The sequence below is a fragment of the Acinonyx jubatus genome, chromosome B3, assembly GCF_027475565.1.
Source record: "Acinonyx jubatus isolate Ajub_Pintada_27869175 chromosome B3, VMU_Ajub_asm_v1.0, whole genome shotgun sequence".
Lineage (NCBI taxonomy): Eukaryota > Metazoa > Chordata > Mammalia > Carnivora > Felidae > Acinonyx > Acinonyx jubatus.
In genome coordinates, this window is record NC_069386.1 from 22677823 (window position 1) to 22705655 (window position 27833).

At 37.0% G+C, this 27833-nt stretch overlaps 1 protein-coding gene across 1 annotated transcript; it reads right to left on the reverse strand.

Moving 5' to 3' along the window:
• Nucleotides 1-23480: 23480 nt before the first annotated feature.
• On the reverse strand, nucleotides 23481-25156 carry NDN (necdin, MAGE family member). Its single transcript, XM_015064096.3, has one exon. The coding sequence runs from the start codon at nucleotides 25033-25035 to the stop codon at nucleotides 24061-24063; it is 975 nt and encodes a 324-aa protein (XP_014919582.1). The 5' UTR covers nucleotides 25036-25156; the 3' UTR covers nucleotides 23481-24060.
• Between the last annotated feature and the right edge of the window lie 2677 nt (nucleotides 25157-27833).

The following is a 27833-nucleotide window of genomic DNA, read 5'->3' on the forward strand; positions in this document are numbered from 1 at the left end:
ATCCAAGTTACTATCTATAACAATATATAGTTCTCTTTTATTCCTGAGTAATATATTACCATCTATCCATTTACTGGTTGAAGGACATGTGGGTGGTTTCCAGCTATTGCAAAATAAAGCTGCTATAAACATTAGTGTACCCGGTTTTTTTATTCTATACGTACATAGAATAAACTCCTGGGAGTGAAAAAATCAGGTCTTATGTTACCTCTATGTTTAAAGTTATACAAAACTGCCAGACCATGTGGAGTGGTTACACAAACTTACAAAATGTTTGAAAGTTCCAGTTGCTCCACCACACTCTTTTGGATATTGACAGTACAGTTTTCTTTCAGCCATTCTAATATGTGTGTAGTGGTATCTCATTGTAACTATAATTCACATTTTCCTAATGGTTAATGGTATTGACAATATTTCCCTGTGCTAATTTGCATCCATGTATCCAGGTTGGTTAAGTGTCTGTTCCAAGCTTTGACTATGATCTAACTGGGTGGTTTGTTTTCATAATGTTGAATTTAGAAAGTTCTTTAATTGTTTTTGTATACCTGAAACTAGTATTAAGCTGTATGTTAACTAACTGGAATTTAAATAAAAACTAAAAAAAATAGAAAGCTCTTTATTCTGAATACAAATTCTATTTTTGGATATATGTTCACAAAGACTTTACTCCAGCCTGTTGCTTGTTTGTTTGTTTGTTTGTTTGTTTGTTTTCATTGTCTTAATGGTAACTTTTGAAGAACAATATTTTTTAATTTTGATGATGTCCAGGTTATCCATTTTTCTCTTGTGGATTATGCCTTTGGTGTCTTCATTTAACACTAGACCATGAAGTCCCCCCTCCCATGTTCCTCCCCTCTCAAGTTTTAGAGATTTACACATTACATAGAGTTCTATAATTCATTTTGAGCTAATTTTTGTATGAAATGTGAGATTTATGTTGAGGCTCTTGGGATTTTGTTTTTTTTCCATATAAATGGCTAAATGCCCCAATATCATTTGTTGAAAAGAATATCTTTCCACTGAGTTGCTCTTGTACCTTTGTCAGAAACCAGTTGGATATACTTGTGGTGAGCCTATTTTTTAGTTCTTTATTATGCTCCAATGATCTTGTGTCTATCCCCTTGCCAAATACTACACTGGTTGCTGATTTGTATAGTCAGTCTTTTTTTTTTTTTAATGTTTACATATTTTTGAGAGAGAGAGAGAGAAAGAGAGAGAGAGAGAGAGAGAGAGAGAGAGAGAGAGAGAGAGAGAGGGAGAATGAGCGGAGGAGGGTCAGAGAGAGAGGGAGACACAGAATCCAAAGCAGGCTCCAAGCTCTGAGCTGTCAGCACAGAGCCTGACTTGGGGCTCGAACCCACAAACTGGAGATCATAACCTGAGTTGAAGTCAGATGCTTAACCGACTCTATCACACAGGTGCCCCTATACTAAGTCTTAATACTGAGTAATTTCTTCAACTGTATTCATCTTTTACAAAATCATTTTAGCTATTCTAGTTCCATTGTTTCTCAATATAAGTTTTATGATCAAGCTTGTCTATACCTAAGAGGGCCAAACTTTTATAAAGTCAACCCTTTCAGGATTTAGGACAGAATCATACCAGGCAAAATAAGTCATACAGCATAGTATTACAATATATAATAAATAATTATACACGTGTTATTATTTTAATATAACATGAAAAACAGGAGTTTTCTCGAATACATAGTTTTTTTAATTTCAGTTTTATGTTACATAAATTATATTAAAAAATAGGACTAGTTAACAGTGGCAATTAATAGTAATTGATAGTTGAATTAGTAAGTAATACGTGTGAGGAAATATAACAATATTTTGAATTCTGTCTTCTGATACATCAATTTATTTTAACTCTTGATTGTATACTTAAATACTATAGGCTGTATTTTAGTTATTATTAAGATCTATAAGTATAAGAATTTCAGGATAGCATAAATTCAAAATGATGTAAGGTATTAAAATATTTAATTTGAAAATAACAATACTGTAATTATTTCTGTTCCATAAACACAGGATAAATATTTTCTATTTCTGTTTCCTTTTACAATAATATTTCCCTACAACACTGTAGCATTCATAATATACTTTATTTCTTTTATGCAGTGATAAAAATGAGTAGAGTCAAACATATATGTCACTTTGAGTTGAAGCACTGCTCCTACTGAGTTCCACATCACTCTAATTTCTTGTGTAAGTCCAATGTGATGACATCAAGTTAAATGTTTCCTCAGCAAAAGCTTTTGTGCAAAGAATACTTACAATTTTACTTATCATCAACAGTAGAGTTTTAGATTTGCAGGAATTAGCTTCTGGCTTTCAAAAAATATTCACTCTCAAAAAATGTCAAAAAAGTACAATGTACTTTGAATCTATAGCTTTGCTTTCATAGGCTCACTGTTTGTCAATCAGATCCTTTGTGTCTATAAATTCTTCATGCAGACTATCAGCATCTAAAATGTTCATGATTTTTAAACACTCTGAAGTACACTGGATATTACCATAAGTTAACCCTCTTTCTCAGAGAAATTTTTTTCAAGACACAAGAGATAATTTGAATTTGTCAAATCAAATTTCGTTTTATTTTATTATGTTTTTGTTACAAGTTTTTTTTTATTTATTCCAGTTAGTTGACATGTAGTATAATATGAGTTTCAGGACTAGAATGTAGTAATTCATCACTTAGAACACACAGTCCTCATCACAACAAGTGCTGCCTTAATATCCATCACCCATTTAATCCATCCCCCCAACTAATTCCCTCCAAGAATCCTGCTTGCTCTCTACAGTTAAGAGTTTATTTTATGGTTTATCTCTCTCTCTTCCTCTCTTTTTTGTTTCCCTTCTCCTATGCTCATTTGTTTTGTTTCTTAATCCACACATGAATGAAATCATATGGTATTTGTCTTTCTCTGAGTTATTTCACTTAGCATAATATATTCTCTAGCCCCATCCACATCATTGCAAATGACAAGATTTCATTTTTCTCTATGGCTGAGTAATATATGTATATATTACATATTACATATTACACATATATATATGTGTATATTACATATTACATATACATATGTATATTACATTACATATATGTATATATTACATGTGTACATATATGTACCCATGTACATATATGTACACATGCAATATATGTACATATTACATATATATGTATATATTACATATTATATTACATATGTATATATTACATCAGTAATATTCCATTGTGTACATATCTTTATATATATCACATGTTTATCCACTCATCAGTCAATGGACATTTGGGCTCTTTCCATCATTTAGCTATTTTTGATAATGCTGCTATAAACATTTGGGATGCATGTATCCCTTCAAATAGGTATTTTTGTATCCTTTGGGTAAATACTTATTAGTGCAATTGCTGGGTCATAAGGTAGTTCTATTTTTCACTTTGGTGGAACGCCTGTACTGTTCTCCAGAGTGACTGCACAAGTTTCCATTACAACGAACAGTGTAAGAGTTTCCCCTTTCTCCACATCCTCATCAACATCTATTATTTTCTGTGTTGTTAATTTTAGCCATTCTGACAGGTGTGAGGTGGTATCTCATTGTGGTTTGATATGTATTTCCCTGATAACGAGTGATGCTGAGCATCTTTTCATGTGTCTGTTAGCCAACTGTATGTCTTCTTGGGAAAATGTCTGCTCATGTTTTCTGCCCATTTCTTAAGTTAATTATTGTTTTGTTTTGTTTTGTTTTGTTTTGTCTTGGTGTTGAGTTTGATAAGTTCTTTACATATTTTGGATACTAACCCTGTATCAGATATGTTATTTACAAATATTGTCTCCCATTCCAGGGGTTGCCTTTTGATATTGTTGATTGTTTCCTTCACTGTGCAGAACTTTTTTTAACTTGATGAAGTCCCAACAGTTCATTTTTGCTTTTGTTTCCCTTGAAATCAAATTTTAATACTAAATAATTTACAATTAAAAAATAAACTGAGGGGTGCTTGGGTGTTTCAGTCAGTTGAGCCTCCAACTACAGCTCAGGTCATGATCTCACAGTTTGTGAATTCAAGCTCCATGTTGGGTTCTGTGCTGACAGCTCAGTGCTTTGAGCCTGCTTCAGATTCTGTGTCTCCCTCCGCCCCTCCTCCACTCATGCTCTCTCTCCCTCTCTCATTCTCTCTGTGTTAAAAATAATAAACATTAAAAATGTTTAAAAATAAATTTATAAAGTCCTGTTTAACTTGGTTTTCCTTTCTTTTTTGGTGCCAATTTTAAATACAGTTTTATTTAAGACATTTCGTTTTCCATTGTTTATGAAGTGCAATGTTATTTCCTTTTCTTGTGCATATATTTCATACTGAAGTGTGGAACACTTCATGAAATTTCATATTCAAACATTCAAGAATGCCCAGTTTTATAGCAGCTTAACTCTATGACTATCTTCTTTTTTTAAGTTTTATTTATTTATTTTGAGAGAGAGACAGGGAGAGAACACGAGTGCTTGCATGAGCAGGGGAGGGGCAGGGAGAGAGGGAATTACAACCAGGCTCCATGCTGTCAGTATGCAGACTGATGTGGGGCTTAATCCCACAACTGTGAGATCATGATCTGAGCCAAAACCAAGAGTTGGACACAACAGACCGAGCAACACAGGTGCCCCTCTATGGCTATCTTCTTTTGATGAACTTTAGAAAAAATTAAGGGGAGCCTGGGTGCTCAGTCAGATAGGTGTCCAATTCTTGATTTTGGCTCAGGCCATGATCTTATGGTTTACGAGTTCAAGCCCCACATTGGGCTCCATGTTGAGTGTGGAGCCTTCTTGGGATTCTTTCTCTCTCTCCCTCTCTCTTTGCCCCTCACCCACTTGTGCTGTCTCTGACTCTCAAAGTAAATGAATAAACATTAAAAAATTAAAAAATAAAATAAAGATAAATAAATAAATAAATAATTTAAGATCTAATACAATCTTATACTCTCCCCCAATATATAAATATTTGTGTTGTAACATTTTTTGTTTCAACCAAAACATACCATCAGATAACGCGTGTGCAGTCAGTTCATCTTTTTCTATGCTCCATCTGGCCTCTTCAAAGATACACAGTTCTGGGAAGGGGAATGTCTCTACATTTCTCGTTTATTATCCTTTTGTGCATTCTCATCCTCAATATAGACATCCCCAAACTAGACATTCTTCTCCTATACTTTGAAAATATGGTTTAAAAGGCAGGCCAACATTTGGATATATTTTCTATGGCCAGAAACAGTGATATCCAACTTGTAGGCATTTTTCTAATTTTATTTCCTTCCATTTCTATAAAGCCTACAAAATCATTAGTGTTTCTGCATGTTTTTAGAAAACTGAAAAGTGTCCAAAAACTTTCGTTATGAAAGCCTCAAAATCATAGGTACGCATATCATACCCTATTTTTGCACTGTGTAAAATGTATGTTTTACATTAAGAAAGTAAGATCTTTTCATTTTTTTGGTAAGAAGGTCATAGACTGAGTGGAATTTGTCAGTTATACATTTGCACTGTCTGCCAGATATGCAGACGGATGAGCAAAATGTAGTTTGGATCTCAACAAGATTATCAATAATCTCTATGATTTAATCACATATTTCATAAAAACAAAGACAATAATTTGAAGGTCTAATTTACAATTAAAAATGCTTAAGAGATGGGGTGAACTTTGTGTTGTTGTTATCCTGATTCAATGCATTACACGTTATACTCTATAAAGCATGATTGATGGTAAGACCTTGTAGAAACAGCCCTACAAAGTAAGAGGCTGATACATTCCTTATTGGAATTTCCTCTTTTGTTTGCCCATATGACATTTTAGCTGCAACTTACATATCAGGGAATGTAATTTCACACAGTTTCAGGAGACAATCAAGAAAATGACACAATTATGCATGTTTTTTGTGTGATAAACCCACAGTTATACGGTGGCTGCTATTTTCAATTGAGAATTGAAGTCTTTCTAGGAATTTTTAGAACAAAAAAAAATAGAAGTTTTTAATCCATTTGAAAGTACTGGTTTGCCTCATCCCCAATTTGTAAGATTCAATACAGAGGGAAGGCAATGTGAAAATACAGGGAGAAGACTGCTATCTACATGCCAAAGAAAGAGACATGAAACACCTTTTCCTGAAGGACCTCAGAAAGAAGAAACCCTGCTGACAGCTTGATTTCAGATTTTCACCCTTTGGAACTACTGTGAGACAATGCAATGTTGTTTAAGCCACCCAGTCTATAATATTTTGTTATAAAAGCCCCAGCAAACTAATACAGATAACATCATCTTCTCTACCATATCCAGCCCCAAATTATTTTCTGTGTATCACACATTATGCTTTCTTTTTTAAAAATTTTTTAATTTACCATTCAATCTAGTTGTATGTGTCCTTCATATGTCATTAAATTAACACAATAACTTACCCTTCTCTTCAGTGAAATCTGGGGCATGCTGACTTTGATATTACAATTGTTCTTATTTTCACTATCTGAATTCTTAGAAAATATGACCACAGTGTTCATAAAGTTAAATACTGAACTAGTACAAAATACATACAAAGTAGAGCCCTAAATCAACAAGTAAAGTCAAATACAGACTAGTGCTCATGATTACAAAATGCTTAAGTAGCATATTTAAATCACATCAGTTTAATATTGGTGCAATAATAGATCATCCATTGCTGTGTGCTATAAATCAAGGTTGCCGACATCAGTGGTCAGGGGAAAATAAACAATGACAAACACCATGAAAAGTAGATAATGCATGCTGTACACATTTAAAATGCATTCAGCTCCTATTTGGGGGCTGCCATATGGATTCTATAGGGTTTCCATTCCCCCACCTCCAATCTTTTTTGCTCACAGCCCAAAGCTGGGATTTATCTCGTCCCGTGAAGGAGCTTCTTGGGAAGTGAAATTTTTAGTGCCCAAACTAAGAAAATCCTAGGCAAACTGCTGGGATTCTGAATGAAATTGTATTTACTCTATAGAACAATTTTATCTAATTACTATGTGATGTCTTCTGATCTTATGAACATAATGTTCCTCTACATTTACTTAGGTCTTTGATTTTTTTATCAATACCTTTATTTTCTTTTTTAAAAGGTTTTATTCAAATTCCAGTTTAACGTACAATGTAATATTGGTTTCAGGTGTACAATATAGTGATTAAACACTTATATACATCACCTGGTGCTCATCACAAGTTCACTCCTTAATTCCAATCATCTATTTAAACCATCCCTTCACCCATCTCCCCTCTGGTAACCATCAGTTTCTTTCCTATAATTAAGAGTCTGTTTCTTGGGGTGCCTGGGTGCCTCAATAAGTTGAGTGTCCAACTTTGCCTCAGGTCATGATCTCACAGCTTGTGAGTTTGAGCCCCACATTAGGCTCTGTGCTGAGAGCTCAGAGCCTGGAGCCTGCTTCAGATTCCATGTTCCTCTCTCATTCTGCCCCTCCCCTGATCATTCTCTGTCTCTGTCTCTGTTTCTTGTCTTTGTCTCTCTCTCTCAAGAATAAATAAAATATTTAATAGAGTCTGTTTCTTGGTTTGTCACACTCTCTTTCTCTCTTTGGTTTTTGCTCATTCATTTTGTTTCTTAAATCACACATATGAGTGAAATCATATGGTATTTGCCTTTCTCTGACTCACTTGGCGTGGCATAATACTCTCTAGCTTCATCCATGTCATTGCAAATGGCAAGATTTCATTCTTTTTGATGGCTGAGTAGTATTCCACTATATATATGGAAATATATATATATATATATAGTTTATAGTATATATAGTTATAGTATATACTATATATATATACTATATATACTATAACTATATACTATGTATATAGTATATACTATATATAGTATATATATAGTTATAGTATATATATATATATATACATATATATATGTATATATATATAGTTTGGCTATGGCAGATGATTTTGCTATAAATATCAGGGTGCCTATATCCATTTGAATTAGTATTTTTGTATTCTTTGGGTAAATACCTAGTACTGCAATTGCTAGATCGTAGGGTAATTCTATTTTTAAGTTTTTGTGTAAACTCCATACTGTTATGTTTCAATATACAGACCCTATGCATGTTATGTTGGATTCACACCTATTTTTGAGCTCTTGTAAACACACTGAGTTCTAAAGTTTGGCTTCTAATTGTTAATAGCTAGTATTTACAAATATAGTTGCGTGTTGACCTTGTGTTTTGTCACTTGCTAAAATCACCTATTAATTTTGGAATTTTTTTTTGGTTTTGGTTTTCGTAGATTATTTTATAGATTATGTAGCCAATTATGCACCCTGCAAATAGGAATAGTTTTATATCTTCATTTTCAATTTGTAACTGTTTGCTTTCCTTTCTCATTATATTCAACTGCCCAGGACTTTCACTAGCAACTTGAAAAGGAGTAGGAAGAGTGGACATCCTACCCTTATACCTAAACTTTGAAAGAAGCATTCAGTCTTTTGTCATTGAACATTAAGTAATGTTAACTGTACTTCAGGTGTGTTTTTTTTTAGATGCTGTCTATCAAGTTGATTAATTTCTATGCATACTTTGCTGATAATCTTTATCATGAATGGGAGTTGAATTTTGTCAAATGCTTTTTTCTGCATGAGTTAATATGATCATGTGATTTTTATTCTTAAGACTGCTAATATGGTGAATTATGATGATTCATTTTTAATATTGAATCAACCTCACATTCCTGGAATAAATGAGAAATTTAGCAGTAGTGTATTTTTAATATATATGTTGGTAAATTAAATTTGCTAATATCTGCAAGAATCTGCCAGGACAGATGCTCCTGGAAATACTTCAGTCTTCCCATTCTCTAGAGAAATTCTGCAAGTTTCTCTCTCTTCACTTACCTTCTCTGTCTCAAAAATATACTTTCCCTGCCACTCCTCAGAGAAAATAGAGCACCATTAACCTCCTGTCACAAACACAAATGTGCATACACCTAATCAGTTGTTTTATCCTTTTCTCTCATCCCTACAGAGAATATATTCCTAATTCTGTTTAAGGCTAGTAACTCTACTTAAGCTGTAGATCTGACCACTTCCTCAACACTAGCTTCCCACCAGTTGAATATGTTCAAGTTGTTGATACTTTCATGCTGTTCAATTCTTAAATCACTGAAATTTGTCTTCTGTTAACAAGTATTCCATTGAAGTTGTTCTTATCTAGAGGAAAATGACCTATGCATTAGTAACGTCAGTGGGCATCATCAGTTATCATACTATTTTACACTTCAAGTAAGTCCAACACTATTGATCATATCCCCATTACCTTGGTATTTTTAAAACAATATTCTGTAGGTCTTGCTTTATTCCTAATATATCTACGATTCATTTACTTTATTTGAGATGTCTCTCTATTTGTCCATTTCATATTTTCTCTCTTCAATGTTCTACCCTGAATCTCTTCTGTCTCCTCCAAGGTTCCCAAACTTCTATGCCTTTAAAAACTAGCATAGGACATAAACTTGAGGATAGCTATGTTAGTGTCTGGCAGTGAGCTGAATCACTATTCAGCTATTAGGTATCCTGCCTAAAATGCTCAGGCAAGGCACAGCTTACCTTTCAAAGTCAATGCAATCCCTCTAAGCATTCATGTTCATGGATTTATGAAATTCCAATCTACATTTTCACTTCTTCTCTTGTGAATTTCTCTCCAGTCAAATGGATGTCTCTGCTTAGATACCTCACATTCACCTCAAACTCAACATGTCTAAAACTGAAATTAGCATCTCTCTACACAAACCTGGTTTTAAATAAATGTTTATTTATTTATTTTTGAGAGAGAGAGAACATGTGAGGAGGTAAGGGGCAGAAAGAGAGGGAGACACAGAATCCCATGCAGTCTCCATGCTGTTAACACAGAGACCAATGTGGGGCTCAAAATCAGAAACCATGAGATCACGACCTGAGCCAAAATCAAAAGTCATAGACTTCACCAAAAGTGCCACCCAACTGCCCCTAAAACTGCTTTTCCTTTGCTCCCAAACTCAATAACAGGCATTACTCAAACTGTTGTGTATGCAAGAAACCTGGCCATACTCCTTGACTCTTCTCTATCCTCAGTTCTAGCATTTAATCTATCACCATTTTTGTTAACTTTATCTCCAAATATTTATCATTTTTTTTCATTAATATCCATGCTCACTACTTATTTGTTGGTTAAGATCCCCATTATCTCTCATCCAAGCTGATGCACAACACTCTATATTTCCCTGAACTTAATCCTCTTTATCTCATTTCTAATAGGCAGTGATCCTGCTAATGCAATCCCTCCTTCAAATGCTTATACTATCTCAACAGCATTTGATGTCATTAACCAATTCCTCCAGCTCATAATACTATTTTAATTTCTATGATCCAACACTATGGTAGTTTATTTTTCTCTCATCTACTCTTTTGTGTCACTTCACCAGATCTTTCTTCAACCATAGACATGGAAAAACTTTAATTTCCTAGAATAAAATCATAAATATACACATTTCTTTACTCTTATACTTACCCTCTGGACAAATGGATTGCTTTAATGTAGTGCTATGATTCATTATTTTAAGTTAAGCATCTTGATTAATTTTTACCTCATAAATTTCTTAGAATTTTTCATAGAGTCCTAATACATAAACTTTTTATTACTTTTACCCCTGTTCTTTCCCTCCTCTTCCATGTCTAATTAAATAACACTACCATTCACCCGATGTTCAAGCTAGAAACATGAATCAGTACTCAATCTTCTAACTTCCTTACCTACCCATTCTCCATTCCTCAACAAAATCCAAAAGACATATACTCTGTCTTTTTTTACATCATCCCCATCTCTTATCAGACCACAATCTCGATCTTTTTCCCTCTCAAATCATTATGAATATAATAGAGGAGTAATTTAGGGGAACCTGGGTGGCTCAGTCAGTTAAGTGTCCAACTTCAGCTGAGGTCACCATCTTATGGTTGGTGAGTTCAAACCCCATGTCAGGCTCAGTGCTGATGCTCAGAACCTGGAGCCTGTTTTGGATTTTGTGTCTCCCTCTTTCTGTCCCTCCCCCACTAGCACTCTGTTTCTTTTGTTTTTTAATTTCATTTTTTATTTTTTAAAATTTACATCCAAATTAGTTAGCATATAGTGAAACAATGATTTCAGGAGTAGATTCCTTAGTGCCCCTTACCCATTTAGCCCATACTCCCTACCAGTAACCCTGTTTGTTCTCCATATTTATGAGTCTCTTCTGTTTTGTTCCCCTCCCTGTTTTTATATTATTTTTGTTTCCCTTCCTTTATGTTCATCTGTTTTGTCTCTTAACATCCTCATGTGAGTGAAGTTATATGAGTTTTGTCTTTCTCTGACTGACTAATTTCACTTAGCATAATACCCTCCAGTTCTATCCACGTAGCTGCAAATGGCAAGATTTCATTCTTTTTGATTGCTGAGTAATACTCCATTGTGTGTGTGTGTGTGTGTGTGTGTGTGTGTGTGTGTATATATATATATATATATATATATATATATATATATATATCACATCTTCTTTATCCACTCATCCATTGATGGACATTTGGGCTCTTTCCATACTTTGGCTATTGTTGATAGTGCTGCTATAAACATGGGGGTGCATGTGTCCCTTCAAAATAGCACACCTGTATCCCTTGGATAAATGCTTAGTAGTGCAATTGCTGGGTCATAGGGTAATTATATTTTTAGTTTTTTGAGGAACCTCCAACCTGTTTTCCAGAGTGGCTGCACCAGCTTGCATTCCCACCAACAATGCAAACGAGATCCTCTTTCTCTGCATCCTTGCCAACACCTATTGTTGCCTGAGTTGCTATGTTAGCCATTCTGACAGGTTTAAGGTGATATCTCATTGTGGTTTTGATTTGTATTTCACTGAAGATGAGTGATGTTGAACATTTTTTCATGTGTCAGTTGGCCATCTGGATGTCTTCTTTGGAGAAGTGTCTATTCATGTCTTTTGCCCATTTCTTCACTGGATTATTTGTTTTTTGGGTGTTGAGTTTGATAAGTTATTTGTAGATTTGGATACTAATCCTTTATCTGATATGTCATTTGCAAATATCTTCTCCCATTCTGTCTGTTGCTGTTTAGTTTTGCTGATGGTTTCCTTCACTGTGCAGAAGCTTTTTATTTTGATGAGGTCCCAGTAGTTCATTTTTGCTTTTGTTTCTCTTTCCTCTGGAGATGTGTTGAGTAAGAAGTTGCTGCAGCCAAGATCAAAGTGGTTTTTGCCTGCTTTCTCCTAGAGGATTTTGATGGCTTCCTGTCTTATTGAGGTCTTTCATCCATTTGGAGTTTATTTTTGTGTATGGTGTAAAAAAGTGGTCCAGGTTCATTCTTCTGCATGTCGCTGTCCAGTTTTCCCAGCACCACTTGCTGAAGAGACTGTCTTTATTCCATTGGATATTCATTGCTGCTTTGCCAAAAAATAGTTGGTCATACATTTGTGGGTCCATTTCTGGGTTATCTATTCTGTTCCATTGATCTGAGTGTCTGTTCTTGTGCCAGTACCATACTGTCTTGATGACTACAGCTTTGTAGTATAGCTTGAAGTCTGGGATTGTGATGCTTCCTACTTTGGTTTTCTTTTTCAAGATTGCTTTGTCTATTCGGGGTCTTTCTGGTTCCATACAAATTTTATAATTATTTTTTCTAGCTCTGTGAAGAACGCTGGTGTTACTTTGATAGGGACTGCATTGAATATGTAGATTGCTTTGGATAGTATCGATACGTTAACAATATTTGTTCTTCCTATCCAGGAGCATGGAATCTTTTTCCATTTCTTTGTGTCTTCTTCAATTTCTTTTATAAGCTTTCTATAGTTTTCTGTGTATAGATTTTTCATCTCTTTGGCTAGAATTATTCCTAGGTATTTTATGGTTTTTAGTGCAACTGTAAATGGGGTCTATTCCTTGATTTCTTATTGTTGGTGTATAGGAATGCAACCGATTTCTGTGCATTGATTTTATATCCTGCAACTTTGATGAATTCATAAATCCGTTCTAGCAGTTTTTTTTGGTGGACTCTTTAGGGTTTTCCATATATAGTATCATGTCATCTGCAAAGAGTGAAAGTTTGACCTCCTCCTGGCCAATTTGGATGCCTTTTATTTCTTTGTGTTGTCTGATTGCAGAGGCTAAGACTTCCAATACTATGTTGAATAATAGTGGCAAGAGTGGACATACCTGTCTTGTTTCTGATCTTAGGGGAAAAGCTATCAGTTTTTCCCCATTGAGGATGATATTAGAGATGGGTCATTCATATATGGCTTTTGTGATCTCGAGGTATGCTCCTTCTATCCCTACTTGAAGGATTTTATCAAGGAAGGATGCTGTATTTTGTCAAGTGCTTTATCTGAATCTATTGAGAGGATCATATGGTTCTTGTCCTTTCTTTTATTGATGTGATGATGAATCACGTTAATTGTTTTGTGGATATTGAACCAGCCCTGCATCCCGGGTAGAAATCCCACTTGGTTATGGTGAATAATTTTTTTAATGTATTGTTGGAACTGGTTGGCTAATATCTTGTTGAGTATTTTCACATCCATGTTCATCAGGGAAATTGGTCTATAGTTCTCCTTTTTAGTGGGGTCTCTGTCTGGTTTTGGAATCAAGGTAATGCTGGCTTCATAGAAAGAGTTTGGAAGTTTTCCTTCCATTTCTATTTTTGGCAGAGCTTCAAGAAAATAGGTGTTAACTCTTCCTTAAATGTTTGGTAGAATTCCCCCTGGAAAGCCATCTGGCCCTGTACTCTTGTTTTTTGGCAGATTTTTGATTCCTAATTCGATTTCCTTACTGGTTATGGGTCTGTTCAAATTTTCTATTTCTTCCTGTTTCAGTTTTGGTAGTGTATATGTTTCTAGGAATTTGTCCATTTCTTCAAGATTGCCCATTTTATTGGCATATAATTGCTCAGGATATTCTCTTATTATTGTTTTTTATTTCTGTTGTGTTGGTTGTGATCTCTCCTCTTTCATTCTTTATTTTATTTATTTGGGTCTTTTTCTTTTTCTTTTTGATCAGACTGGCTAGTGGTTTATCAATTTTGTTAATTCTTTCAAAGAACCATCTTCTGGTTTCCTTGATCTGTTCTACTGTTTTTGTTTTGTTTTGTTTTGTTTTGTTTTGATAGCATTTATTTCTGCTCTAATCTTTATTATTTCCTGTCTTCTGCTGGTTTTGGGTGGGACTCTATTTCTCTCTCTCTCTCTCTCTCTCTCTTTCATATATAAATAAACATTACAAAAATTAAAAAAAATAATTAAAATAGTATTTTAAAAGTGTAATGTCAATCAAACCAGTCTCAAACTCATTAGTGATTTCTGTTTGCTCTTTAATACAGTTTGTTTGCTTATCATTGCCTACAAAGGCTGGCCTGATGCTCTACTCTCTTCCTAATTACACACCTTTCTTTTTTATCCACTGGAATGAATATGCATTATCATTGTTAGCGTGATGTTTCAATTCAATAACAATGTGAACTTAAAAATAATAAGCTGACTTAAATATACTATTTTCTGAGATAACCAAAAACAAACAAACAAAGTAGTTCAAGCTTTGGGACCAAAATCTCTAGTCCTCTTACCACTGACAGTTGCCAAGATCTAAGTGAAATTCTCATCTCCACGTTCTGATTACCTAGTGCTGAATTAAGTTCCCATGTCTCATTAAATACTATCACAAGGATATAGGATTACTCTGCTTTTCATATATAATAAATTCTCTGTCATGGTCAGTATTACCCAGTATGAGTACCAAACACACAATGGGGCAAGAGGAGAAAAAAAAAAAAACACTTGGAATTTATACCACTTAGGGACATTTGAGCTGCATGAAGCAAAACAACAACAAACAAACAAAAACCTCAAATCTTCAAGGCTTTAGCTTAAAGAAATAGGTTGTTTTATGTAAATACATTCCAAGAAATACAGTGGTCTCAAAAAATTAGAAATAGAAGTACCATAGGATCCAGCAATTCCATTTCTGGGTATATATCCAAAGGAAATGAAAGTAAAGACTCAAAGAAATATCTGCACTCCCATGTTTAGTGTAGCAAAGAAATGGAAACAACCCAAGTATCCATCAATGGGTAAATGGATAAAGAAGACACAGACACACAAACACACGTGCACACACAAATATTATTTAGCAATGAGAAAGAAGGAAATCCTGTCATCTGCAAAACATGAATGAAACTTGAAGGCATTATGCTGAGTGGAGTAAGTCAGACAAAGAAAGACAAATATTCTATGACATTTCTTTTAGGTTGAAAAAACCCACACTCATTGAAATGGAAAGTATAATAGTGGTTACTAGAGGCTGGGGTGGGTATGGGGAGTTATGGAGAGATGTTAGTCAAAACTTTCAGTTATAAGATAAATAAGTTCTGTGATCTAATGTAGTATGGTAATTATAATTAATAATACTTGAAAGTTGCTAAAAGTAGATATTAAATATTCTCATCACAAAAAAAGAAATGGTAATTATGTGATATGATGGAGGTCTTAGCTGGCTAATATTATGGTGATAATCATTTTTCAATATATAATGTATCAAATCAACATATTGTACATCTTTAACTTACACAATGATATGTCAATTATATCTCAGTAAAGGTGAGAAAAAAATTCTGCCTTTTTATAGGCAGCTATCGATATGTTTTTAGTGGTTTGAAGATGTCAGACTCCACATCTCTGTGATTCTTTTAGCTTTTATCATACTTGTCGTTACAGAAGCTTTAACAGATCTTCTAAGTTCTTAGAATAGTAAAAGCATGTAGGAAAGGAAAGCACAAATAGGTTTCTCCTTACATATTTTGACTAGAACATAACTGAAAGGCTATAAATCAAATAGTTAGCTTGTGCTGCCTCAGTTATCTCAACAGATCAGAAAAGAGTTTTGGATATTGTGTGTTGGTCAGTTCATCATATTAAATGCTATATATGCTGGCAGAGGCAACCATAAAATCCACATAAGTAACTATCGGACTTCAAATATGTTATTTTTCTAACTGGGATCATGTTCCTTCTACTCTTTGTAGATATTTCCTAATCCTTCAAGTATCCACTTAAATTTCACCTGGCCAGAAAAGTCTTTCCTGACTACTTTATTTTAGACAATCTCCTCCACCATTCCTTATCACTCTAAACAAGTCATTTGTTTCATTATCTTATCCTAATGTAATTTGTATTTAATGGTTCATTTGTTCGTTTACATTCACATTATACTCTATCAACACTATGAATTTATCATTGAACTCCTTCATGCCAGGGCCATTTTTGTCTAGTTCATTAATATATACCCAGTGTCCAACACAATATGGCTATATAGTAGAAGCTAAGAGTCTTTATTACATAAATATATAAGCAAATGAACTTATACATCAATTAGCAAAAGATATATATATATATATATATATACACACATATATATATACACACACACACATATATGTATGTGTGTGTGTGTGTATACATAATAAGTTGTTACTAAGAAAACACGAGGAACTCTTAAGATATGAGAAAATACGCAACATAGTTAAGGGCTCCAGACTGCTCAGTAGGTGAAAAAATAATAATGAGGCAAATTAAGAGACGCAGAAGGATGTTTTGATTAGCAATCAGAAAAATAAAAGGAGATGTATAATCAAAAGAAGGACATCTTTCAGCATAGTTCCCTCTTCCTTCTCAGTTTGTTGGACCCTTGTATGATGGAAATTAGTCATGTCTTTGATGACATTGACTATCTCAAGTATGGTAATTTTTTTTTTCTCTTTGTCCAATATTCTAGTCTCTAGCTTGTTTTGAAACTTACTTCCCATCTCCTTTTTAGGGAATTTTCAGCAACTTTTTATAGTCTTCTATGCTTGTGTGTGTGTTCACACAGCAACTCCCTGGTCATAAAGAAACCCCCCTCCAATATCTACCTTTACCACACCACTTTTATATGGCTAATTCTTTCTTTTCCTATAGATGTAAATTTATGTGTCACTTGTCTGGGAAAATATGCGTTGGGTGCACTTGTTCAGGCCTCTTTAACTTCTGTGCTTCTCCAAAAGTGGCACTCACTGCACGGAAGTGTAATTCTTATTATTCATCTATTCCTTTCAATAGACTGAATGCTACAAGCACAGGACAATGTCTAGTCTGTTCATTATTGCATCCCTAACTCCTTGCACAGCATCTGCAACATATTAGGTGTTCAGTATATATTCCAAATTAATGAATAAAATAAGAAAACATTTAGTTATTTATGCAGCTATAGCAGGGTTTAAAAATGTCAATTTCTACTCACTCTTGCTAGTACAGAATATTGACTTTTATTATATCTGATCAATTAGCATAAAAACTGTATCTTTTTTTAAACTTTAAATCAGTTTATTGAAACAGTAACACAAAACACTTGTCTCCCTGACACCCTCACTTCCTCACCCAATCTGGATCTTTCTCCCTTCTTCCCCTGTTAGAATGAGCTGTTCAGTGAAAACAGAAAAGGGCAGGCCACTTGTACACCCACAGTCCCACCCCTAAATCCTGTGGAGCAGGATCTCAGACACTACTCAGAACCAGTTGAGAGAGGAAGGGAAGTCAGCACTATACTCAGGCTGGCAGAAGCATCTAGTTCCCAAGAACAGATTCTCATACAAACCCCTGGCCATGAGTTGCTATTCCTCTTCCTCTCTGCTCTTTATGACCCTAGGAAGGAGACACCTTGGGGTCTGGGCCTGCATCCAAGAATAAGAACTCTTGGTTGTGATTTACAAATTGGAAGTTTGGCTAGTGTTTTAAGGCCAAGGCATCCCAAAGAAAGCCCTGGTGGTGGGAGTGAACTTCAAAGCCCCTATTTAAAATGCATTGATAGCATTAAACACATAAAGCCAGTCTAACCAAATGCCAGAATAACACTAAGCTGCAAAAAAGGAAGGGGACAGACTTGGTTTCTCCAGACCAGACACAAATGCACACAGAGGAGCCTAGGCGGAATATAGAAAAACTCAAGTATAGAAAACATAGCCCAGGGGCTGAAAAGCCTATATTCAGGAGTCCCTGGGTTGACAGGAAGAAAAGAAAATATGCAAGTCTTAAAAACCAAAATAAGGAAGCCCAACAGCAGGGGAATCTGAACTTGACAGTGCTACCCACAAATCCTCCAGTCTTTGCCTCTGGATCCAGACAGTCCCTCCCCCTCTAGGCAATGTACTCCCCTAGGATAGATAGAGCACATCACACAGTGCAGTTTAAAAAGCTTCTAATGCCAGTTCATAAACATTTTAATTTACTATTGGTGATTACATATGAAGAATATATTTATATTGTTCTTTTTGGGAAAACAATTTCAACTAGTCAACTCAGAGAACACAATAGGCAACCCTCACTCTGAGCCCCTCAGTGTCCTTCCCTAGACATCATGAAACCCCCTCCATTGTCCCAGGGCTGCCTAATTTTTTCTCTCCTCCAACTGTGGCTCTTGGGCAAAACATCCTCTATGGCCATTAATCCTCATCAGACAAGTTCTGGTCCAGGGGTAAACCATGAACATCACATATGGCCCAGAGAGAACTCAGGAATGGTCTGGATGCACAATCTCAAAGCCCTGAAGGTCTTCAGGAGTGGACTCTGTCTTCCTGGCCCTTCCTGAAGCACATGAAGACATAGTTCATTTTCATCTGGGTGGGAGTTGGTGGCTGCATAGAGTGGGTAGGTGGATGAGACGGTGGGTGTAGGTTCACACAGTCTTGGGTTCTGGGCGATCTCTGCACACTAAGTCCCTGTCAGGCCCTGGCCCAGAGTCATCCTTCTGCCACAGTGAATACCTTTCTCCAACTCAAACACTATCTTGATTTAAGAAGTGTGGGTGATTTTTGTTTTATTTTTCATTTTTGCACTTAACTATCTGTTGCCTTTGGAACACTAACTTGTTTGTGTCTTTTGCTCATCTTCCTAGTAAGAAGTTATTTATTTGCTCTGTTTCTCCTAAAGACAAATGAACAAGAACAAAAAAAAAAAAACCTGCCTCATATCTGTTCGAATGGCTATTATCAAAAAGACAATAAATAAGCATTGATGAGGATGTGGAGAAAAGAGAACACTTGTGTACTGTTGGGGGAACTATAAACCAATGCAGTAGTATGAAGATTCCTCAAAAAATTAAAAATAGAACTATCATGAGATCCAGGAATTCCACTTCTGGGCATTTATCCAAAGGAAACAAAATCATTACCTGAAAATATATTTGAAACCTCATGTTCATTTCAACATTATCTATAATGGCCAAGACATGGAAACAACTTAAATGTCCATCAGTTGAAGAATAAAGAAAATGTAATATATAAATATATATGAATATTCAGCCATAAAAAGGAAGGAAATCCTGCCAGTTTCAACATGGATGAAACTTGAGAGCATTATGTTAAGTGAAGTAAGTCTGACAGATAAATGTCACATGATGTCGCTTAAAACTGAATCTTTTTTTAAGATTTAAAAAAATTTTAAGTAATCTCTTCACCCAACGTGGGGCTTGAACTTAGAACCCCAAGATCAAGAGTCTCATGTTCTGATGACTGAGCCATCTAGACACCCCATAAGTGGAATCTTAGAAATAAAATGAAACATAGATACAAAGAACTAATGGTTGTCAGAGATGGTGATTGAGGGGTGAGATGAGATGAGTAAAGGTGGTCAAAAAGTACATACTTCCAGTTATGAGAACTGGGGATGTAATTTGAAGCCTGGTGACTATAGTTAACAGTACTGTATTGCACATTTGAAAGTTGCTAGGAGAGCGGATTTTTAAAAGTTCTCAACATCATGAGATGTTGTCACCATCTATCACCATACAATATCATTACAATGTTATTGACTATATTCCCTATGCTGTTCACCTTATCATAGTGAACATTGAGTAATGTATAGAATTGTTGAATCACTGTGTTGTACACCTAAAACTAACATATCACTGCATGTCAACTATAATTCAATAATAAAAACTACAAAATAAAAACATCCCTAAAAAAGTTCTCATCACAAGAAAAAAAATGTAACAATGCGTGGTGATGGTTGTTAACTAATTGCAATCATTTCAAAATATATACATATATCAAATCATTATGTTTTTTACCTAAAACTAATAGAATAGTATATGTCAATTGTGTATCAACAAAAAATAAAATTAATAAATAAAACCCTGCTAGATATTGGCCCAATTTCTTAGTTTATTTAAAGAACTGACTCTTTAGGCACCTTGGTGAGTTGGTTGCTTCTGACTTCAGCTCAGGTCATGATCTTGTGGTCTGTGAGTTTGAGCCCTGTGTCAGGCTCTGTGTTGACAGTCCACAGCCTTGAGCTGCTTCAGATTTTGTGTTTCCCTCTCTCTCTACCACTCCCCTGCTCATGCTCTGTCTCTCCCTCTCAAAAATAAATATTTAATTTTTTTAACTAAAGAACTGACTCTTTAAAAAATTCTTGTTTACACTATTTTTTTTTCTTAAAAAATTTTCTCTAATTTCAACTTGTCCATATTCCATCTACTTTAGAGTAGTTGACCATTATTTTCTGTGTTTGGTTTTGTTTCGCTGTGTGATGGAGTAGGTCTATTATAATGTTTTCAGTTTCTTAAGTCATACAAGTATTTATCAGCACATACATATACTATGCAAGTCCCTACGTTAAACATCAAGGAATTGATAAAAATGACAGATACAGTTTTTATTTTTAAGTATGTAACAATCCATGAAGAGAGAAAGAAACTAAAAATATTTATAAACAGCCTGTGTACATTGTGTGAACAGTCTGGGATGCTGCTGTAACACTGGGAAAACATGGCTGTGCTTTTGAAGGCTAGAAAAGCATTTCCACCAGAAGCGGTGTTCATGAGTCAGATGAAGGCTCAAGGTGTAGGGGGACATAGAAAGCTTTTCAAGCAAAGGAAACACTAAACTGTATACCAAGTTTATTTGAAATACATACGTCCAATTTAATAATGATACTACAAAAGTCTTTTTCCCTCTAGAATAGCTTAGAGCAGGTGGCATTATATTTTATATTAAGTTTTAAAAGGCGCTTTTTCCCTCCATGAATTTAATAAAATGAAGTTCATTACAGTGAAATATGTGTGTGGTGTTTGTAAAAAAGTGACATTCCAGTTGACAGAACAGATAAAATGTATCACATTCTGAGAAATTAGGAACTCTTTCCCAGCCACAGCAGTCTAGAGATTCACCACACTGTCATCCAAGATGAATAACAAGGATTTGCAGTCCTTTCTGAATGACCTCTCCCAGCACCTTGTAGGTGAAACTTTTGGAAAATATTTGGCAAACCCTCCAACATTTTATTTATGCCCAGTATGAAAATCTAAGAAAGGTATTGAATGTTCCCACCCCATGCTGGGGCAGATAACTGCTGGACCAAATGTCATAAAATAACACTGATGCATGCTAGAAAGCCTCTCCTTTAGGTCTGGCTGCCTCTGAGATAGTATAGGAGGTGAGCAGCCCTGCCCATGTGACTTGCTGGGGTCAGCTCCTCATTTCTCATTATAAGGTCTTTCTCCTTCTGCAGAGGTTCAGTCCTCTAGGTCATGGGTGATGTGGTTGTGTCTGTGAGCTTGGGCAGCTTTGGAGTGGTTCTCCCTGTCTCTCATAGCAGTGAGCAAGGTGAATACAAACACAGGGGGTTAAGTGGGAGGTGAGGGACTGCCTGCCCAGTGACCTCTGGGTTTGACTGAAAGAAGTGTACAGGAGTTACAGTTGCTGCCAGGAGTCAACCCAGCAGTGAGGAAAGCAATAGGACATTAGACAAAATGACCAGCACCCTGCCATGGCAGGAGTGACAGCTGTGGCCCTGCTCCAGAAGTGGAACATCCTGGATATCCCCATTATTTTAAATTTAAATGGGGCAGATTTGTTTTGATTTTGTAGAGAATTTTTGGGTGATGAGAAGTAAAATCTTTAACATTTCTAAAATTTCTAAACAGATACCTTGGCTCTGGGTAAGTTGGTGGCATCAAAGGTCACCCCTGCCTGAGTTACTACAGAAATGCCTTGCCATGGGAGACTTCACAGTAAGTCTACTAACCTGGAGATGGATTTCATCTGAGCACGTGAGACTTCTTGAGCATTTTTAGCACCTGCATCTACCTATTCAGTTATGCCATTAAGTGTTAAGAATCCTAGCTTTCAATCCAGACTGTAATCCTTCACACAAATACAACTCTATTTACTTCTTTGGGGGGGGGGGATGTCACATATGTGTTCCCTTTATTAGGTCTTTCTCCAGAAAAGATTCTGGCTTTAAAAAATGATCTTTTCCAATATTCTGAAGTTTGAAGGCTTTATGGCCATTTTAAAGGCCCATTTCTTGCTCCACTCCCTTGCAGGATTGAAAGCTTCATAATGAGATTTATCTCATCATTGCCCCTTACCCCCATCCTCACCCCATTCCACCCTGGGAGGGATTGCCTAGTGGCCCATTGCGATTTAAAAACTGCTGATCACATATGTCCTAATAGGCAACCTTCCCACCCCAATTCCACCTCCCTCTCCTAGGTAGTCTCCTGTGTGTTCCTCTGACATCACTGTTCAAGAGAAGGCACTTTCACCTCAGTCCTTCAGGGAAGACCATGTTTCAATTCTTGGCTTCACTGCTAAGCAGTAATATGATCTGGTTAAGTCCATTAATCTCTCTGAAACAAAGTTTCTTGATTTATACAATCAGAATAAGATTGCTTCCTCTAAAAAGATTAATGTGAGGATTCATTAGAAAAATTAAATCCCCAGCCTGTGTGTGAATTTGCATTTTGGGGGTAGGGAGCTAAGAGTACATTCTCAAACATGGAATTTTAGGAATGAAATTAAAAAGCAGGAAGTGTGGGGCAGTTGTAGGCAGGGAGTGAAATGTATAGGGCCTGACTTATTCTGTGTGGATTCAAATCCTAGCTCCTCCTCTCACTAAGCTTTACGATCTGGGGAAAGTTAATTACATACTTTGTTCCTGTACTTCCTCCATGGTGCAGATATGGTAAGTGCCTGCTTGAAAGGCTGTTTTAAGTATTAAAGACAAAGAGAAAATATACATAAAGGACTTTAGCACAATGCCCCATTTTTAAGTGCCCACAAAAGTCAGCTAATTTTAATAAAATGTAGAAAATGTAAGAAAGGAACTGTAAATATCAACCCTTGTTTCTATGTGATGTGATTATGAACATTTTTGCTGTTTTTACACTTTTCTGTCTTTGTCAGTTTTGAGATGAACATGTAAGTTACATTTTTAAAAAACTTCACACATTTATGAGTAGCGATAGAGCAGTGATTTTCCCACCCTATTAGATGAAATTACCATATTTGTACAGTTGGTACAATGTCTCATTCCCAATCCATACTACAGTACTAAAAAGATAGAGTACACTTTTCCAAAAATGATTGTATCACAAGAATCTTTAATGTTTACTTTAAAGTTTACTCATGGTGGGGTTGTATTTGTGTTTAGTAAACTGTGCCAAGTGCCCACATTGAGGTCGTTTCAGTTCACATCACTGCACTCCACATGGATGTTTACTGTGCCCAGCGAGGTCATAAAGAGGGGGGCCTTGACTCTCCTCTTGGTTAGGCCAGCTTTACTGGTGAGTTCTTCCAAACTCTCCAGAAGTAGTCTACCTAATACACATCATCCGTTCCATATAAAAGAATAAGATGGAAAATTTCTCAATGTATTTCATAAGTTTAGCACGTCTCTGGTACAAAAATTCAAGAAAGGTAGCACAAAAGCGAAAGCACCAACCGAGCTTACTTATAAACAAACATGCATAAATCCTGCACACTATCTAATAGTACTGAACTGAATACAACATTGCATTAAAAAGTATAAAAGCACTGTACTGAAAACTTAAAGTTACACGTGAAATACTGCACTGTAAATCCTGAATACTCTATTGTCCCACCCCCACCCCTCCACCGCCCTGGTGAGGGTCAGAAACCATTAATCTGCCTCCAGACCTTGCTAGTCCTCGGAGACACTGCTGCGGGGGCAGTGGGCAGTGGGATCAGCCTCCCGCAGAGCTCTGGCCTCCTCCAGAGCCTCTCTGTATCGGGAAGGCCAGGCCTGGGGGTCTTTCTTAAAGACCCTGGCCAGGAACTCCATGATTTGCATCTTGGTGATTTCACGGCTGGCACGGGAACCCCAGAAGAACTCGTACTCAGGTGGCTCAACGTGGGGTACGCGCTGGTATTTCAGGTAATTCTGTTGGACAAACTCCTCGGTGATGAGCTTTCTCACATCTCCAAAGGTGGAGTGCTTCTTCCAGGGCCGTAGCCCCAGGATGCGCAGCACGTTCCAGACGGCACTCTCTCTTGCACCGCGACCCTTCACATAGATGAGGCTCAGGATCATCAGCAGGAGGCCTGTCATAGGCATACGGTTGCTCAGCGCCACCCTGTCCAGCTCTTCCGGCTCAAGCGCTTTGACAAGCGAAAACTCCATCGTGTGCAGGCTAGTCAGCCTCAGGTGTAGCCCGAACACTCGTGCGAGGATGAGGCTGGTGCGTCTGAGAATGCTTCTGCACCATTTCTTGTAACTGCCGATGACATCCTTCACCATGTCTGGGAACCAGATGATCATTCTCTTCTGATCCTTGACCAACACGTACCACATGAGCTCGTGCGCCTTCTGCACCAGCTGGGCCGGGGCTGGCGGCGCTGGGCCAGGCTGGGCCGCTGGGGCTTGGTGGGCGCGGCCTTCCTCCGCAGCCTGCTGCAGGGCCTTCGGGTCTCCCTCCTCGCTTGGGGCCTGGGGCGGAGGCGAAGGCAGCGGGGCTTCGATCGGGCCTAGAGGAGGGCTCTCTGGCGCTGCGAGGGTCGCGGCCTGAGACGCGGGCTGGGAGGGCCCCCTGGGGACCCCAGGACTGATGTGCATCTCGGAGTTGGAAGCCTGGGGTGCAGAGTCAGGGTCACACACATCCTTACTTTGTTCGGACATAACGGCTCCCTCTGACAAGGGCAGGGCCTTTGCGTCCAGGAGCTCTTCGAGACTGCGCTCCCTCCGCGGACTCCTGGAGAGGAAGTGCGCGTTGCTGCGCGCGGCGCCTTCCGCAGCAGCCAGGCGGGGCGGGGCGGGGCGGCGGCGGGACCCGCCACTGCGCTTGCGCGTCCGCAGGCTGAAGGCTTGACCGCAGCAGGGGGGTGGGGCAGGGCTGGGAGCCCGACGGGGCGGTTGTGACTTGAGGCCCCACAGAAGTAGTGGGGAGCACCCTGAAATGGGGCAGCAGTGACCCGCAGTTGTCCCCTTTGAGCTGAGGAGGTGGTGGGAAGGGGGGGGGGGGAGATGCAAGAGCACTGGAGAAGGAGCGCTAGAAAGTTTAAGAGCATAGATGGTAAGTTAAGTTTCTAAGATAAGTTTCTTCAGTTTCTTGGGAAATGTTTAATTGGGTGTATGCAGAATCACGGTAGATATAAAAGTCCCAGAGAAAGTTCTAGGCTGGTGTGTAAACTTGAGTTTTGTGACAATGAGTGTGAGACTTTAAACCAAGGGAAAGATCAGGATTGCCCAACAAAAAATGTAAACTGAGAAGAGGTTGGCACAGATTCTTATCCTGAGAAATACCGATAAAAATTGGTGGAGTCTCTGCTACACGGGGAGGTTATAAAATGAGAAATGCAGAATTTAGTCAATCCATGTGCAAACAGAACTTTCTTGGATATGATAAACGAATGACATTGCTAGTGTTTTCATGGTCATTGATTTTGGTTTTCTTTTACTTCCCTCGGTTCACTTTGATTTCCTTTAATTTTTCCATTAAGAACCCATCACACAAAGATTGTCATATTTATTAGAACAACCTTTTTTCCCTATCTGTCCAGCACCCTTCCTTCCCTAATGACAAAACTTCTTCTTGTCGTGGGATCCCACCCCTACCCTCTCTCAGAAACTGGCTGGTCCTATTTGGAAGCCGCACCCAAATCGCTTCCAACTCTTTTTTTTTTTTCACATGGGTCCCCTAAAATCATAACTGGCAATATCTCTCATGACCAAAGAGATGCTACATATTTATGGTCGTGTGTGTGTGTGTGTGTGTGTGTGTGTGTGTGTGTGTTTTGTGCTGGGTTTTTTGTTGTTGTTGTTGTTGTTTGTTTTGTTTGTGTTTTTTTTTTTAATTTCAGAGAACAGATCCACACTGAGCAAAAATGAAGTTGACACTCCCAGGGAAGCAACTATGAAGAAAGAGGTGGGTGTAAAAGCCTCTGAATCCAGGGTTCCTAAGGCTGATAAGGATCCCTGGTCTGAGCCAATGTGGTCCTTCAGCTCTTCCTGGGCTTCCTCAAGGGAACAGCTTCTTCAATGTGTGCTGTCTTGAGTCTGTTATTTAAGCATATTTAAAGTATTGTCTTGACATTTCCAGAGTCCTCTTTGTATTTACTTGTATCAACTTTCTCATTTCACACTTTATTTATTTTTTTTCACAAGAAGATTGGCTTGGAATTGTTTTCATATTATTTTTCTATCTTTGGATTTTCATGCTTGCTTCACCTTTGGCAGGACAATGCCTCCAGTAGATCTCCTTAACCTTTCATTTCACAGGGGTAATTCCTACAGATCGTTCAGATATGCCTTAGTTGGACTTTTTCCTATTTATCATTTTATTTTTATTTAATATATGGATTTCTATTTTTTAATACATCTTACAGAGTTGTGTCAGTTATATTTGTTGTTTTATTATTTAAAAATAGCTATTGAATCAATTTACTGCCCTTATTCATCTTAAAACAATCCTCATTTTATCTCCATTAGTTTTCTTCTTTTTTTTCTTAAATTTGGATTTTTTTGCGGGTTAACTATTTGGGTTAACTAGTTCATTTAAGGTATTTTAAAAAATTAAGCTTATATATTTATTTTGAGAGAATGAGAGAGAGTGTGAACATGGGAGGGACAGAGAGAGAGAGGGAAAGAGAGTATCCCAAGCAGGCTCCTTGCTGTCAGTGCAAAGCCCAACTAGGGGCTTGAATGCACAAACCATGAGATCATGAACTGACCCAAAATCAAAAGTTGGACGCTTAACTGACTGGGCCACCCAGGCATGCCTAGGGTATTTTTAATAATGAAAATGTTGGAGTCTATTATTTAAATCTCAGCTCAGCTTTGGATATGAGCCATAAGTTTTGCCATTGTGAGGTTATGAAAATTATATCCTCATATTTCATCTTTCTAGATTTAATAGATTCATGAAGTTAAATTGCAAGTTTGGGCACAAAATTATAAATCTATAAAACACTTACATATAAAAAGTATGAAAGCAATTTTAAAAACAATTATAAAAATATATGAGCTCCTGCAGTATATCCTGCTTCAGTAGGATATCAGATTTCTGACCAAAGAGTTTGCTTGGGTTTCAGTTGCTGCCTGAACTGGAATGGGCCTCATTCTGGTGAAGGTGCCCATGGCGAACAATGGTCACCCACCTCTACCACAGCTCACTTCACACCCTACTTCTGACAGGAGGGTTGTTTAATACTGTACCAGTGCCTGTGTATTATGACCTCTGTGAAGGAGGATGCTCAGAGGGTTTAAAGAATCAAAACTGATCCTCAAGCTTGAAACCATGTACAGGGTAGACCCCTAGTGCTGTTCACTCTTAAATCCCAAGTGTTAACATTGTCTTTCCAGAAAATAGTATGCTGAAGAGACTCAATTTCCTATCAAGAAGAAACTTCAATGGGGGAGGGTAAGAAAAAATAAAGCTTGGGGTAGCCTTTAAGTAGAAAAAGTATACCTGCACATGT

Bases quoted from the DNA above. Each gene is read 5' to 3' on its own strand.
- NDN (XM_015064096.3), bottom strand. From the start codon at position 25,035: ATGTCCGAACAAAGTAAGGATGTGTGTGACCCTGACTCTGCACCCCAG.